The sequence below is a fragment of the Hydra vulgaris genome, chromosome 09, assembly GCF_038396675.1.
Source record: "Hydra vulgaris chromosome 09, alternate assembly HydraT2T_AEP".
Taxonomy (NCBI): Eukaryota; Metazoa; Cnidaria; class Hydrozoa; order Anthoathecata; family Hydridae; genus Hydra; species Hydra vulgaris.
Genome location: NC_088928.1, coordinates 64907730 through 64925356, shown reverse-complemented (window position 1 = coordinate 64925356; position 17627 = coordinate 64907730). Strand labels below are relative to the sequence as shown.

Sequence of the window (17627 nt, the reverse complement as noted above, 5' to 3'; positions counted from 1 at the left end):
TTTTATAAGAAAGCAGATCCTTTAATAATTTTAAATTATGTAAAATAATTAAATAATGACTATATTAGATAATTGTGCTGACATTTCAGATTTATTTTTTATTTGCAGATTCGGATTCCCCATAAAATTCTTCACAAAAATAAACTCCCCTTATATTTAAAATTAGATAAAAACAAGAGTAAACAACGCACTCTACCATAACACTCTGTCAAAAATAATAAAAAAGTGCCTAATTTTTGTAAAAACACCCTTCACAAAAACTCACTTTCTGTGTTCACTTTTATGAATTTTTGAACCGAATATTGAATTTTCTAAAACTCAACATAATAATTAATGAGTTTATCAAAGATGTAAAAACAAAAATTTTTTATTGTAAATTATAATTTCCACCATTAATTAGTCATATTTTAGTCCATTCAAAACAACGCTGACCAACCCAGCAAGACATCATTTTCTTAAATTTCTTTTTTTTGCAGATTCGGAATCCCCATAAAACTCTTCACCAAAAGTAACCTTGTTGTTTTTAATATTAAAAAAAAAATCGACACACCCCACTTCTGCTCAACTTTGCTTCAGAAATATCAAAGAAAGTGTTACTCATTCTGTATCTTAGAGAAGTTGCCAGCACTGGAATTCCAGTTCAATGATTTGAGACAATGCAGATTTGTGTATTTATTATGGAGCTTAGGTATCTTATCATTGACACTGGATTCACTGATGATAAAGTGATGATAAACACATGATGCGTTCATGGTGTTTGGGGGTGGGGGGTGGGGTAAAATATATAATTATCACAACATTTTGTATGAAAAAATTATTTTATACAAAATTACATGCAAAAGTCATGTAAAACTGTGGGGCCTGCGTTTAAAAAAATGTAAAAACCTCAAACTTTATTGTAAATGAAAAAAATAGTGTTTTGACATTGTTGAAATTGAGTTTTTTTAGTGTTACATATGAACTTATTTGACATCAGAGAATGGGAAAGACAAAAATGAAAAATTTTTTTATGCAAATCTATCTGCCAATTTTTTAAATTGGCATATAGATTATGTGGATTAATTAATTATGTGGATTTTTCTAATTAAAAACAATACTTTATTTTATTTCTATTTCAAAAAATTAAAAATTTTTTTTTTGAAAAAAAGCAAAAAAGGTTTTAGAACTTATTTTTTTGAAAAAAAAAAACAAAAAAACTATCTGATGAGATGTATAAATCGGTTTTTATTTTTTTTTTTTTCTTATTATGATAATTGCGCCCTAAGAACGTGATTGGTTGTAATGGTTCTCACATGACCGAAAAGGTGAGGGGGACTGACCGAAAAGGTGAGGGCGTTAAATGGGTTGAAAAGGTGGGGCGTCAAGGGGTGTAACAAGTGGTTGGTGTCAAGTGACATGGTGACAAATGACATGGTGACAAGTGGTGACATGGTGACATGGTGATAAGTGAAAATGACGCATGCGTGACAGGGTCATTCTTGTCACAGTGTGCATGTTGTGACATGGTGATTTATAAAAGAATTAAAACATCGCGTTTATTTTATTGAATTTATTAAAAAAAACAAAGGTTTATAATCTCGATAGGGTCGTTTGCCATAAATTAACCGGTTAAAAAAGAAAAAAAATGTTTTTATATTATTTCTTCACAGTTGTAAGATAATTCAGAACTGAGCGCTTCTTCTACAATAAAATCTTTTTTCTTCTTGTGTCAATGATGGTGAATAAATTGGCATTTTTATTCTAATCTAAAAGAATTTTTAAACGGGTTATTATTTAAGGAAAAAAAATTTCAAGTTTATAAATTTGAATCTGTTAATAAAAAGGTTGAAAAAATGGTATAAAAAAAAACGCAAGAAAACGATAAAAATAATCGATAAAAACTCGGCATTGACATTATTTTTAGATGGAGAAAAATAAACCGTTGCAACAGTTTGAGCAGCCGAAAAAAGTATCAGTCGTGAAACCGTACAACCCTCAAGACGATAGCACGATCAAGTATCATAATGGTATTCCGTACGATAGCACGCACTATAGTTTCCCTGTGTATTAAATTAAAGAGAGTCATGGTGGAAAAAAGATTTTCTAAAAAATCAAAAAACTTTTTTGTTATTCGACCGCTTCAGACATGATATAAAAGAATACAGCAATAAAAAATACCAATTTTGCAATAAAAAAGTATATAATCTTGAAAATTGACTTGTTGTAAAAAGAAAAAATATTGAAATATGAAATAAAAATGTATTATAATAAAGTCTATTTACAGTTTAAAAAAAATTCTTGTTTTAAATGTGGGATGCAAAAATGACATCCCGCACATTGTTCGTCTCTATCCCATATAAACGAGCATTCTTTCCAGCAGCATGGTTTTTCTGGCCAACTGCATAAACAGCAACCACAGCAAAAATATCTTTTGTCCGGTTTGTCAAAGTCTTTTTTAATTTTCTCAAGCTCTTTCATTTTTTTTCTTTTCATATCTTTCTCCTTTTCGTTTTTTGTTTTTTTTTTATTTCTAAAAAAGAAAAAAAAGTGATTAGGTTGTGCTCAAGTTTGACATGTTTATAAATGTAACTGTGTACATACCTTCAGTTGAGAACGTGTTTTCTGTTTCTTTTTTTTCGCAATACCTGTTTCTTTTTCCTGTTCTTCCTTTTTTTATAATTTTTTTATCCATCTAAAAAAATTATACAAAATATTCGTAAATTATTTTATGATTAAGAAAATAATTTGCATTTATAAATTCGTATTGATTTTTAACAAATAAATAGTTTTTAAAATAATATTAAATATATTGTCAAGATATTTTTTGCATTGGTTATCCAAACAAGGTTTAAAATTTATTTCTGCAAAAATACAACTAAAAATACTTTGAAGTCCTTTTATTAAAGCTTTTTGTATAATAAAAAAAGACAAATCTGTAGAAGTTCTCCATAGCCAATACGGTCCGTGAGTATAGTTTAAAATTCGTCATGAAATCTCCGCAAGATTTTGTCAAAATTAAATTTGAAATTGACCAAAATAGATTCAATTTCATCCATGACTGCTTCCATTTTATTTTTTAACTTTTTTATTGATAATTTTCTTAAACAGAGTTGTTTTAATGACAAATCAATTTCTCCATTGGGGTAACATTTTATTTCTTTCATGATTTGATCGTAAATGTCAATATTAAACCAAATTCTTGTGTTTTGTGCCACCTCTTTTAAATAGTAAGAATAAGGAATAAACTTGTTTTCTCGTTTTGCTTTTTTCCGTTTAATTATTTCTTCCCAGACTATATTTTCTTCTAAATCTCGATGAAAAACACACAGAAAATCAACTTTAGGTTCTTCATAATTTTCCGTGTCACCAATTTCTTGAGTGCATTTTTTAATGTTTTTCATTCTGAAAAAAAAAAAAACTTTTATTAAAGATAATCGAGTATAGGGTAGATTAGGGTATTATGAGCACCTTAAGCAAAAATTGGAATAATTTCAAAAATAATTAAGCTGGATCCAAAATTTTTGCGAATAAATAATATTTAGGGATCCCTTCTCATGATCCACTTAGATATTTGGACACCCGAAATTTTTTCTTAAAAAACACAGAGGTTTTAAAAAAGTAACAAAAATGCTCATATTACCCAGACCACTTGGTAATATGAGCACTTTAAATTAGCTCACAAAAAAACATTAATTTTGTAAAAAAAATACCAACCTGACAATTGGAACTAATTTCTGGAATATAATGATTCGTTATTAACAAAACTTATCATTAAAAAAATCAAATTTTAAGCCACTTTTGTTGAAACAATACTACTGTGTCTTCCACAAGAAAAAAAAAAAAAAATTAGTTCGTTTTTTTTTTTTCATTTTTATCAACTCACACCTTTGAACGATAAAAATTCAATCTTTTTAGATTTAAATTACAGAAAAATATTTAGTATTGTTAAAATATTAAAAAGTTTTACTATATTTTATTTTTATTCAAAAAACCAATTAAAACCACTACTTGTTTAGGAATATAAACTATGTAATTTAAATAAAAATCACTGGGTAATTTGAGCATGCTCATATTACACAAAAATGGCATCTTTAAATAAAGTCAAAACAAAATATTTCTATGCATTGTTTTTCAAGCCAAAAAGGATTGGATTTTTAGCTAACATATTTTTCTTTATGAAAAAATTAATTTCATTATTTTAGCAACAAAATTTCGCGCCACAGATGCATTCATGCGTGATAATATTATTTTAATAACGCACAAAATTTAACATCGTTTTAATTAGATGATACCCGCTAATTACTGCATATAGGTTTACGCTAGTTGTACTGATTCCTGTAATGACCACATAAAGTCGATTCAAAAAATACATAGCAACTTTAACTTTACTGCTTACATCTAAGAAATCTTTAAGTATGCTCATATTACCCTAATCTACCCTACTATTATTACAAATAAATTTTTCATAAATGACAAAGTTATATTGATCGGTAAACCATTCAATAGTTTTTAAAATAATTTTAAAAAAATGGTGCAGATAATCTTTATTCAAGTGATAATATTTTTTTTTTGAATATTCAGTTTCATAATATACTTGTGCAAATAAATAAACTAAATTTATTAAAACATTATGCTGCAAAATAAAAAATTTTAAATGAGGTTTTATAAACTTGTCCAAGTTTTTTGTTGATACTTTATCAGTTTTTAGTATATATTTGGCAACTTTTTTTTTCATCGAATTTTCTTTTCTTTTTTTGAGGTAGTAAAGAAGAGTTTTTTTATCAAAATATTTTCGAGAACACAAAGTACATTTTGAGTTAAATTTGTCATTTCTTTTTTTATTCGAATAAATACCATTTTGCGTTTACATAAATCTAATAAAGAAAGTATCGGTTAGTCGGTATAAAGTTCTTGAAATGTGCGAGAAAGATTATCTTTATCAAGCCATATCTGAGCTTTATTAATAAACATTTCAGTGTAGTATGTGTATCGTCTCAACTCTGGATTAAATGAACTATGTTCTCCATTTTCCATTATCATTCGAGGACGTTTGTGTTTGATAACAAATAAATTGCTGCTGTATTTTCTTTTAAGAGTCTTCCTTTCTTTCTCCGTCATATTTTCTTTTTTGGTTTTTTTCTTTGTTCAATTTTGATTTAAATTTGCTAATCTCAGCGTTGGCAAAGAATCTTCAGAGCAGTTTGATAACTTATCTTTGAAATTTTCTGAAAACGTTTGAATGTCTTTGTAAATTTACCTTATTTTTGTGAGCATTTTGTTTAATTGGTTCTAAAACAAAAAAAAAATGACAAAAATAATTAAAATAATAATTATAATATAAATTATACTGTGTGTGAATAACAACAAAAATTAAAGTTAATATTTATTCTTAATATTATAAAGTATCATTTGTTATAAATATTTAAAAGTTCTTTTTGTTTTGCAACCACAACTTCGGCCGGATAGTAATCGCTTTTGTTTGGTTGTCCGTCAATTATCGCTGCTTTTGGCGTCTGACCATTTGATAAATTTATGCAGTCTTCATATGTTGGCAATTGAGGAATTTTCTTCTTATATTTTATATATAAATCCGTTCTTCCGATTATTGCTAACATTTCTAATAAAAGATTGTATTTGCTTTCAGGTGATATGAATTCTTTGTTGTCGTGATAAACGGAATATGTGTTAAAGTGTTCCATTAAATCAATGCCATCTTTTATTTGTTCCTTCAAACGGAGCGGTATAGATAGACAAAATTTTAAACTACGTGTGTTGTCACTCGTAAGATGATCTGCAAGTTCTCTGAAATATTTTTCAATCATTTTTTTTTGCTAAAGAATAATAAAGTTTTAATATCAATTATTTAATACAATTAAAAAAAAAAATATTTAAATGTGATTTTCAATAGACACATTAATATACAATATGTTGTTTACAATAAAATTTTTCAAATGTTCGTGATATATAAACTCTGTATATCCGATAGCCGGATTATATTCATGAACAGGTTGGTAAAAGTATCGACAATATCCGGCATTTTCAAGTTGACCTTGGTTATAATTACCAAATGAAATTTCCTTTTTCGTTTCGTGAACATTATTTCGCAGAGTAACAATAACTCTTCTTTTAAACGGCCATTTTAAAACGTGATCATGTGGAGATTTTAAAAGTTGAAAGTAAATGGCCATTTTTTTTTCAGCAATTTCGTACCCATACATTTTTATTCGATAAAAATAACCGTCTGTGGTGTAAGCAGGGTCGGAATAAAACGGTTCATTGGACAGTAATCTGAGATCCATTTGGTCACATTTGATAATTTGATTATCAGTGATTGGAAAATTTTCCTTTGATATTTTCATATCGCAAACAAGAGATTTTAAATTTGCAATTTCTTTATTTTTTTCGTTTATCAAATTTGTCAAGTTTTCCGTTGAGCTTTTGACATGATTTTCAAATTCTTTATTTTTGCAAGTGACCAAACTTGTCAGTTGAGCAATTTGTTTGTTTGAATTGGAAAGTGAAAGCATACAGTTATTGATTATTTTGTTAAAGACATTTGTGTTTGATTTTATGGTTTCGTTTATATTTTCAGTTGCCTTTATTATTAATCTTTCTTCTAAATGTGATAAACAATCTGTGACATGGTTTGCCATTATTTCAGTTGGTATTTGATGGACGCATAAAAAACACAAAAAGGTGCTTGGTTGAATTTCTTCATATCGGCATTCGTGCGTTTCTAAATTATTTACATTGATTCCACAGCAAAAGCAAGAAGTCGAATTAATTTTTTCCAAACAGTTTTGTTGATGATCAAGCAGGTTCTCGATATTTTGCAACATTCCACAATAACAGCAGCATATTTTTTCAGTGTTTTTGTGACTAAAGAATTAATTTATGAGCTCATTTTTGAAAAAGAAAATACAAAAAAAAAACATTTTTAAAAACAAAACTTACATGATTAATGGTTCCATTTTTTTTAATTGAAAATTTCAAGTGTGAAATATTTTTTTTTCTAAACTTTAAACTTATATAAAAAAAATAAATATTTATTAAACAAGTGTGAAACGACAAAATTAAATGATCGGATTAAAATAAAAAACGACAGTAAACTGTAAAAACAAATTTAAAGAGAAAATGATTTTCATTGATAAAATTCTGAGAAAATATTAAAGGTATTTTTCGAAAAAAAATTTAGAAAGATTTTTTCCGAGAAAATGTACAAAATTTTATTAATAATCTATTAATTATTAATTATCAACTTTAATAATCAACGCGTTTAAATTGCTTATAAACAGTTCGTCGCCTTTAAGACGGTTTTTTTCATCGTTTAGCCATATTTTTAAACTGTTTACAATGTTTATGATTGCCCATTCGTGTTGTTCGCGTTGAAATAATAATTGAAATACTCTTGAAAATTTACCGTAAATACGCAAGTAATCGTGATCAATGATTTCTATGGTATTATCAGCAAATCCAAAATATTTGGCCATTTCTTTCCACCGAGCACCCACAACATTTTGAATACTTTTTTCCAATTCTCTTCTCGAATTTATACTCATTTTTATATTCTAAACAAAGCAAGTAATATTGTTACTGCCAAAAATATATATATATATATAAAAGAAAAAAACAAAATATTTAAATAGTTTTATTGATGGCAAAAATAAGATATACGCCTAGAACTAAAGAAACAGCCGGTAACTTTTTATATTTTGAAAAAAAAAAAAAAACAGTTTGAATATTTTTTAAATAAAATAAAAAATTTATTTTTAGAATATATGGCGCGATCAAAAGCGAACGTGCCACGCTTAAAGTTTTCAAAATTAACACAAACAAATAATCCGATTACTCTTCAACAAAATCTTCCTAGCAACTGTAAAAACATAGTTATGTGCAAACGTAATACAAATAAAAAATATAAAGATAACAAAACAAATCGAAAACTGGGAAGAGTCGGTAAAAAAATAAAACGTTGGCGACAAACAGAAGAAAATTATATACATAGAAAATTAAACAAAAAACTAAATATATTCTCAAAAAAATTGTAAAAAAAAAATATTTATAGTCTTACACACTGGTTATCAAAGCCGTATTTTTTTAAAAGATATAAAATTTTTCTTTTATGGTTCCGTGCTTTATAGCTTTTACTACTTCTTTTCTTTTTTTTTTCTCTAAAAAAAGTGAAAGAAAATAAAAAAAAAATAAAAAAAAAGCGAAACTTATTTTTATGATTGAAAAATATTTACCTCTGTAACTTTAAAGTCGATTGAATCTTCATCTTCGACTTTTTCAACTTTATCTTTGACATGAGTAACGTTATCTTTGACTTGAGTAACATTATCTTCGACATGTTTAACAATATCTTCGACTGTTAAATCAATCACATCAATTTTTTTTTCTTTCATCGAATCCATGACCATATCATGAGCCGCAATAAAATCTTCAATAGGCACTCCGTCTGGTTTTAACACCCTTTCATAGAATTCCAATTCCTTATCATCAAATATAGTGATAACTTCTGTTGTGTTCATTGTGGCGAATTGATATTTTTTCAAAACAAACTGCTATTTATCTGAAAAAAACAAGTAAAGTTTGCTCAGCTATATTTATTTTTTTATAAATTATTACAAAAGAATTATGTAGTTGAAAGAAATATTAAATATATGTTATAACAAACATTTTTTTTATTTCTGATCAAAATAATTAAAAAAAACTTTAACAAACTTTAATGTTTGTTCAGCTTTATTAAACGCTTTTTCTTTTTCTATTCATTCTCTTCAAAGAGTAATGATTTCTGAGAAAAGTGTTTAGAAAAACAAATAACTGTTCTCTTTCTTAGAGCGAAACAATAATTTAAAAGATTTCAAAGTACATAAATACATCACGTATACGTAGCATAGTGCGTTCGCATTCTGCACTATGTTGTAATCGTCATTCATGAACCGTTCGTGGGTTCAAATCTCAGCTTCGCCCTTAAACTTCGATCTTTATCATGTCATTAAATGTAAAAACACTATAACCGTATGGTTTAGTGAACACTATAACCGTATGGTTTAGTGATGTATTGTCTAGAAAGTTATGTGTAAAAAACACTATAACCGTACGGTTTAGTGATGTAATGTCTAGGAAGTTATATGTAAAAACACTATAGTCATAGTGAGCGCACTAGACTTGGTGATGTCCGTCTAGAAAGTTATATGTTAACACTATAGTTCTGGTGAATACACGAGACTTGGTGATGTCTGTCTAGAAAGTTATAAGTAAGCAGGCAAAAATTAAGCATGCAAAAAAAAAAAAATAAGTAAGAAATAAATTAAGTTAGTAAGCAGGAAAATAAGTAAGCAAGTAAACCGCGGTTAAATAAAAAAAAGGAGGCCTACTCATAAGTAAGTCAATAAGTAAGTAAGATGAATAAGTAAGGCTAAGTAAGACAGTGTCGGGGACACAAAATTTTTTACAAAAAAAAAACAAGTCACTAAGCAAGAAAAAAGTCAGTTAAAATGTCTGTCTTGGAAGTTATAAGTAAGCAGGCAAAAATTAAGCATGCAAAAAAAAATTAAGTAAGAAATAAAAATAAGTTAGTAAGCAGGAAAATAAGTAAGCAAGTTAATACTCATAAGTAAGACAATACTTCTCATAAGTAAGACAATAAGTATGTAAGATGATTAAGTAAGGCCAAGTAAGGCAGTGTCGGGGACACAAAATTTTTTTATAAAAAAAAAAAAACAAGTCAGTAAGCAGGAAAAATAAGCATGTTAAAATGAAGAAAAAAATACTCGAAAAGTAAAGTAGGTCTACTAAGTAAGATATGCAAGTAAGACAAATAAGGTGTAAAAGTAAGGTAGTGTTGGGAGGCACAAAATATTATTTTAAATAATTATTACAATTGTGTAAAAAAGTAAAGTTAATTAAACGTGTATATAGAAGAAAAAATACAGCGTAAAATTAAATATTTTTATAAATTTCGTATAAATATATTTTAACAAAATGTACACAATTTATCAAAAAAATGTCAAGAACAAGGTCAATAGCATCTAGGCGAGAAATTGATTTTAGAGTATTTCCTGCCAGTCCTCCACCAGTGAATTTATTAAATTTAGGAATGGGAATGAAAGATCTACAAGTAGTTGTAGATCAATTGGATTGTAAAAAAATTCTTTATTGCAAGCGAAAAACAAAGGCAACGTATAAAAGAAATAGACAAAACATCAAAAATGGACGTGCAGGACAGCCGATATATAAATGGGTCTTGACAAAAAAACATTAGATAAATGTTTACATAAATTTTATATTAACAAAATATTTTATCAACAAAACCAAATAATCCTCCATGAAGAACTTGAAGTAAGATAAAAAATAAAAAAAAAATAAAGTATTGAATATGTAAAAAAGACTTTATTTGAAATAGAAAAATAAAAAAGCAAGTATAAAAATACAAAAGAAAATTAAACATTAAATTTAGTCGGAAAACGTGTTTTTAAAAAAAAAAAAATGAAAAAATCGCGACAATATCATGGAAGGAGGAAAGATTTAAAAAACGAGGAAGAGTAAACACTCAAAAACACTATAAAAAACGCGGACAAGGCATTTTAGGAAGCGTACTTGGTAGTATACCATTGCTTGGACCACTGTTTAACACTATATTTAAAAAAAAAATAATGTATAAACGCTGTCATCGAATTGGCACTATTCATCATCAGAAACAAAAATGTTCAACTTGTTTTTTAAACGCATTTTTTACTATTGTGCAAAATGACGTAAAAACATTTTCTTTGTTGGTAAAAGACATGAAACGTGATGTTAAAGGATACATCAGAAATATCAGAATGGATGTTTCGAATCGCGGAGAATATATTGTTTTATTTTCATATTTAAACGGTCATTTGGTCGAGATGATATGTGGTAATGTAAATGAAGGTGATTCGAGTTTAACTTCTTTTTTAGGCGGATTCGAACATGAATATGTTGTAGCATTAAATATGTACATTGTAAAATATAATGATAGAGTTTTATATGAAGGAAAGAAATTGCCTTTATTATAAGAAAACAAAATTGTATTTTTTTAAAATTAAACAGTGTTTGAATTTTAATTTTTTTTTTAATAAATAACGCGACTTTTAAAACTTTTTAATATATAACGCAACTTTTAAAAAAAATAACAAGTTTTAATCATGGATTTCAAAACATGTTTGGCCGAGTTTTACAATAATTTTTCCTCGCCTTCGCCTGTTTCGGATTTACAACCGTTAGATTCTTCATATAGCACATTAAAATCTTTAAATAAAAACTTTAAATTGTTTTTCCGAGTAGACGCAAGCAATCAAATGAAAATAATACGTTCATCTGATATGGCTATTATTACATTTATAATTCGTCGAAAAGAAAATAAATTTGAAATGCTATATAATGACTTTATTGAAGTGATAAAAGATACATTTCAAATATGGCTACTCGAAAGCGAATGAGAAAAACAAGCGCTAAAAATAAAAGACATTTTTTGAGACGAAAAATAAAGAAAACTCGGGGACATGGATTAGCCGATTACATAACTCCGAAAAACGTGTCAAATGCTTTGCAAGTCGGTTCTCTTTTGTATAGTTTAAAAAAAGCGTGGAAAGGAAAAAAACCAAACACGGTAAATTTAACAAAAGCTGTCGAACCTTATATGCAAGATTACTCTTTTGAAGTACGATAAAGAAAAAAATTATAATTTGTATTTTATTTTTTATTCAAATAAAATGTATATACAAAAATAAATGTTTTTTTATTTTTTGAAAACTTTGGTTTCTGTTGCGTTTAATAAAGACTTTTTTTTTGCCGTTGCAATAATCACAAGTTATGTTAATCTTTGGTAACTTAAATATCTTTTTCTCGTATGTAACATATAATATATCGTCCTTGATAACGCCAAGACATTTGTTAAATTCTTCCAAAACTGCTTTTCGATTTTCTTTTGCCAAAATACAATATAATTGACCGTAACCACCACACGTATTGCACAATTGTTCTTCGATAGTGTCGCGTAAAGGACATATAGCTTGTCTTTGCATTTTTTTAATAACAAGTTGAGATCAAAAAGCCTTTTTAAATGTTCTTTTGTGATGACGTCATCCCAAGGTCTGTCTAAAAATCTGTCTATTGTTTGTAATCGAGAAAAATTATTCAAGTATATTTGTTTTTTTTTCTTCGTTTTGCATTAAATAAATATTTTCTTCATTCATTATAGAAGGTATAGCTAATAAATCCTGCATTGAAATTTTGTTCCATTGTGTTTCATTATTCGTTGTAAGCAAATCGTGACTTTTTAAAATATTGCGTACAGTATTATCAGACAATATTTGTGCTTCATATATATCACGATTAATTGTTTTGTCTTTGGATTTGGCCGACAGCGAGTCTCGTTCCAGTTTTTCTTGTTTTTTGAAATATAAAGGTAACAAGACGTCTTTTTCAAACAGTCGTTTCGCTGTTGTATCAAGATAAGGAAAGAATTCTTTTTTTACAAATTTAAAGAATGGAGCCATCTTTAGCAGAATTTGTTCAGAATTATGAAGCTCAGAAATTTCAAAAAAATGACGGTTTAACAAAGTGTCAAATAAAGGTATGTAAATAGATGAACCATATCTGTAATCAGGCATGTTAAATAAAATTGTTAAAAAATATGCCGCGAAAGCACCACACAAACTACTATTATTCCATTGATAGCAATTTTTGTTGTAAGATAACATGACATTTTGTTGTCCAGTTTCTGCGCTAAATTTCAAGATGAAATGTGTAAACCAATAAAATTCTTTATTATGAAGTGTCCACTCGTACGGAAAATGATTTGTGTTTTTTATATAAGAATTAATTTCAATTTCGTTATAATTTATATTCAAGGTATTAATTTTTAAATTTGTTTGAACTTCGTCTACAGATTCAAACAAATGTCTGTTATATCTTAGATGAAAAGGAATTTGACGAAGAACGCTTTCTGGACCTAAACTGTCAAAGCAAAAAAAATGACCGTCATCCAATTTTATCAGCGCTCGCCAGTGTTGACCATCTTCTTTACTTGTTTAATTGTTATAAATAATAAAAGAACCGTTTTTGTTCATGCGTTTAATAATGTCGATATGGGTTGTGGATCGACTTAATTCGTCAATGCCATACACACCTTTAAAATAATTCTTATACACGGGTTGAGAAAAATACAAAATTAAAGACTCATTTGAGCACATTATTCTTCAATACTAAAAAAACTTGAAATAAATATTGTTACAACAGCATGTAAAATATTAACAAATAAAGTTTTTTTATCCGTCGGTTCTTCTTTTATTATTCTGTCAATGCTTCTTTTAACAGTTTGTTTTCGCAAAATTGCCTCGAGTTTTTTAATTAGAGTTGAAGCAGCTGGCAGCACTTTTGTACTAAACGTATCTATAAAACCGTCTGTTTGATCACCTTCTGCTTCAAACTGGCTTTTATTAGGTTGTGATTCCATGACCAAAACTACAAGTTTTGAATGATAATATTTTGCTATACAGTCTTTTTGATCCATATAGTCTTTTTTTAATTTTTCAAAATGATTCTGATGGTCAAAGCAAAGCTGAGGCTCGTTTTAAAGGTGTTTAAAATTGCTATTATTGAAACATTTTTCAATTGAGCTAGAATCAAGATTTGCTCGTTTGGAGTTTAATATTTTTTGAAGCAATTCGTTAGAGTATTCATCTTTTGTATGTTCATCATCTGATATAGGAGAATGTGGAGAGGAGTTGCCAGATTTATTAAACTGGCTGTATCTTTTACTCACTTCGTCAAGCGCATTCAACGCAGTTGTTGTGAATTCTTTTAATTATACTGTCTACTCTTTCCATTTTTTTTAATTAAAATTTAAACACATTTTACATTTTTATACTTGTAAAAATAATTTTCAAAGAAACAGAGGTTATTTATGATTTACAACTCTTTTTTTTTTTTTAGATATGGTTTATGGATGCCGAATATATTGAAAATACAGAACGACATATATGGGGGAAAAGATGTCTAAGAGAGTTGTGTTTGCGAATGTTTAATGGAAACAAAATTTATCACGTTCAAATTTGGCCATGTGTACCTTTTAATAAATTGAGTTTCAAGGAACAAAGTACTTTTAACTTTTGCAATCGTAATATTCACGGATTAACTTATCAACCTGATAATTCCTTTTCTGGCGAACATATCTTTTGTTGGAAGACTGACGAATATTTGACTCTTATTTTTAAAAATTATGCAAACAATTTAATATTGTTTAAAGGAGGAGACATTGAAAAAAGTATTCTAAAATCTTTAAATCTCAATTTATATTTCTTTGACTTGAATTATTTAAAATTTCCAAAAGTGCAAAATATGCGTTATTGGTATGGAGAACAAAAATGTGAATATCATTATACTCATTTGACATTTCAAATTTGTCGTTTACATCACTGTCCAAAATATGAAACCAAAATGCTGTTATTATACATGCAAGATTTACTTTATTTTAATATAGATGAAAATTCATCAAACAATTTTCGAGATTTTTTAAACTTTTTAAAGGATAACAACTGTAAAAATAAGAATACGTGTACATGTTTTGAAAATGTATTTTTTTTAAATGAAAATTTTTCCAAAATATAATATTATTAAAAAATAATAAATGTTTCTTTTTATGAGTGAAAGACAATTTTCAACTCTTCCTTGTTTGCAATATTTCTTTCTTTATGCTTCAAGTAATCGTAAAGTTTGTCGTCTTTCTTGTAAAGAATAGCAGATATTGTAAAATTTCTTTTGAAAAAATAAAACCAGTTTGCTTGCGGAAACAATTCAATTGGCGAATTGTGGTAAAAATTACATTGATTAATAGCTTTGTAAATTAAAACTTTATCTTGCACTATTTTGTATTTTTCAGTTTTTGAAAAATAATCATAAATGCGAATAGGTGTGTATATAGTATAATAACCATTGTGAAAGAGTTTGTCATTAAAACTAAAACGGGCATAATTGGCTTGAAGAGTAAACTTTGAAGGTATGTACTTTTTTCGCAATTCTTCATAATTGCGGTAATGGTTATTCAAATAATCGCCATGATTATTAATCAAATAAGGAAACAAAAAGTAATATTTGAGAGAAAGTTTTAATTTGTTTTTCCACGTGTTAAACGAAGCTCGATTAAAGTATTTAAAATTTGCAATAAATTCATCCAGCTTATCTTTGTACAATTTATATATCGGGTGTGTTGATTCCTTTTTGATAATTTCTAAAAAAGTTTCATTTATTAGAGCGCAAACTTGATACATTTCCGAGTCCAATTAAGCGTTTGTTCTTCAAATGACATGCATTCTCTAAACGATTTTGCAAACAAGTCCATATTTTTATTATAATCTTTCATTATAAAAACATGATAAAGAACCGAATATTGTTCCTCGGGTGAATTTAATTGAAGATTCCATTTTGTTAAATATTCTTTTATAATATTAAGCCAATCTTCATACGTGTGATCCAAATGATGAAATTCTTGAAGTATAGGATGTAGTTCATTATTTGGATAAAACAGTTGTAACGCTTTCTCTACAGATTGATCAACTTTCTTGCTCGTCATTCTTTTAAAACTGACTGTATTTTAACATTTTCAAAGTATTTATACCCATTGAAATTACCTTTTAAGGGAATAAAAAAAACAATGTTTCTGGTAATAAACTGGTTTTTTTCAAGTTTTTATTAACAATACATTTAAATATCTCAAAAAAAAAGAATAAATAATATTTAAAATTAAGCTTCTTCTTCTTCAGTTTCTTTTTTCAATTTTTTATTGTCAGTTTCTTGAATGGCATTTTCTTTCGCAGCTCCTTTTTAAATTTTGATTAAAATTTTGATAACCTTTTTCTTTCAATATGACGTTCATCATGGGAGGTTCAATTGCGGCCAATCTTTCGTATTCTGAATAATGAAACATTTCATCATCTTTTGCAAGTCGAATTGCAAAATTGGCAAATTTAACTTCTTTATAAATTTTCGTAACGTTGAACGCGTACACATAAGCTTTATTTTGAATAATTTCCAAATCGCTCATTAAATTTTCCAAAAATTTCTTTGTCACTTTACTTTGCGTATGATGTATAAACGCTTGATAGTTGTTTTAGCCGCCTTTTTTATTTAAAAAACTTTTGTCGTCTTTACTCGTTTTTATTTCTGCTCTATACAGAAAATGAATTTTTTCTCTGTTTTTGCATTGTTGCCTGTATTTTTCAGGAAGCAATATCCATTCTTCGTCGTTATGATTAGAATAAACCACTTCGTTTTTTGTAAAATCGAATTGAGCGACTGGTTTTACCGGGCATTTTGAATATTGCCCAGCAATGACATCTTTCTCTCGTTGAATGTCACAAAGCCACAATGTATTTGCAGCCAAATCGCCAAATTTCAAATAACTTTTGTCGTTGCAATATGTAATTTTAAAATCAACGCTAGCCATTTTTTTTGTTGAATAAAAAAATATTTTAAACAACTTCCTTTTATACGTTTTTTTTCATTGTTTTTTTTTTTTTTAAACAAATAAAATTCAAGATTAAAAAACAAGAATAAAACAAGTGTTTTTTTGAACAATAAGCAACGCACGATTGTTGAACTTTGAACTCGATGACGTTTTTTTGTGTACTTTTCGCTTTAAAAAAGAGTATAAAAGGAACTGTTTAGTTTAAAAAAATAAAACAGAGTGCAAGTGAGCTTGAAATGTATGTATGCGCTAAAAGTTTAAATGTTTTTTTTAAATGTAATTCTTTAGATATATAATGTTTTTTTTAGATGTCAGTTTTGATTGAAGATTTGGAAAACCATTCTTTTTATGCTACTTCAGGTAGCGCCGGTCTTGATTTGAGAAGTACACAAGAAGTTATTCTTGAACTGTTTGAAAAAAAACTTGTTTCGACTGGAGTTTCTATATTTAAAATGGATAACCATATTCAAGGTTTTATAACTGCCAAATCAGGTCTTGCTTTAAAATATGGATTAGTGGTATTCAACTCGCCTGCCATCATTGATTCTGATTATACTCGAGAGATAAAAGTCATGCTTTTTAATAACAGTAAAGAACCTTATAAAGTCGAAAAAAAAAGTTTTATTGCTCAAATCACATTTGTACCATTTGTTCGAGCTCAAAAGGTTGAAGTCGAATTTGAAGGTTGTCAATCTTTGTTTCATGTAGCATCAGCCGTTATTGAAAATAAAAGAGTTGGAGGATTTGGATCGACTGGACAATAAATATCATATACAATTTTTTTTGATTTTTAGAACAAAAAATTTTCAAGCATTGCTTATTTTTTTTATTTATTAACTTTTTTTTTTGAAATTGACAGTTGTTTTTAATTTTTAAATAAAAAATTTTTTTAAAAAAAGTTGGCAGGTATAAAAAAAAGTAACTGAATGTCAAACACGATATTATTTTGGTATTTTTGTTGGGACGATGATGAAGGAATTTTGGATATTTTAAGTACTTCTCAAAATATTAACGTCTGCATAAAGATTATGTTTTTTTTTGAATTTGCGTTATCGAAGAATAAAGTCAAAGTTTTAAAGGCGTTATTTGATTACTTTAACCGTCAGTTTTCAATATTTAACAAGAGTCGAGAAGAAAATAAAACAAAACTTTGTGA

At 27.4% G+C, this 17627-nt stretch overlaps 2 protein-coding genes across 2 annotated transcripts in view; one reads left to right on the top strand and one right to left on the bottom strand.

Annotated features, from left to right (window-relative positions):
• Window positions 1-7209: 7209 nt before the first annotated feature.
• Window positions 7210-17627, bottom strand: part of LOC136085159 (uncharacterized) — a 33750-nt gene continuing 23332 nt past the window's right edge. The window contains exons 3-5 of the mRNA XM_065806448.1: window positions 8226-8551; window positions 8051-8150; window positions 7210-7547 (exon numbers count right to left, since the gene is read on the bottom strand). Of these exons, the coding sequence (XP_065662520.1) occupies window positions 8127-8150; window positions 8226-8510 (309 nt within the window). The 5' untranslated portion in view covers window positions 8511-8551 and the 3' untranslated portion in view covers window positions 7210-7547; window positions 8051-8126. The remainder of the gene's footprint in view (window positions 7548-8050; window positions 8151-8225; window positions 8552-17627) is intronic.
• On the top strand, window positions 16780-17235 carry LOC136085660 (deoxyuridine 5'-triphosphate nucleotidohydrolase-like). The gene has a single exon (XM_065806985.1). The coding sequence runs from the start codon at window positions 16780-16782 to the stop codon at window positions 17233-17235; it is 456 nt and encodes a 151-aa protein (XP_065663057.1).

What these genes read in the sequence shown, in the direction of transcription:
- LOC136085660 (XM_065806985.1), top strand. Translation starts at nt 16,780, where the DNA reads ATGTCAGTTTTGATTGAAGATTTGGAAAACCATTCTTTTTATGCTACT.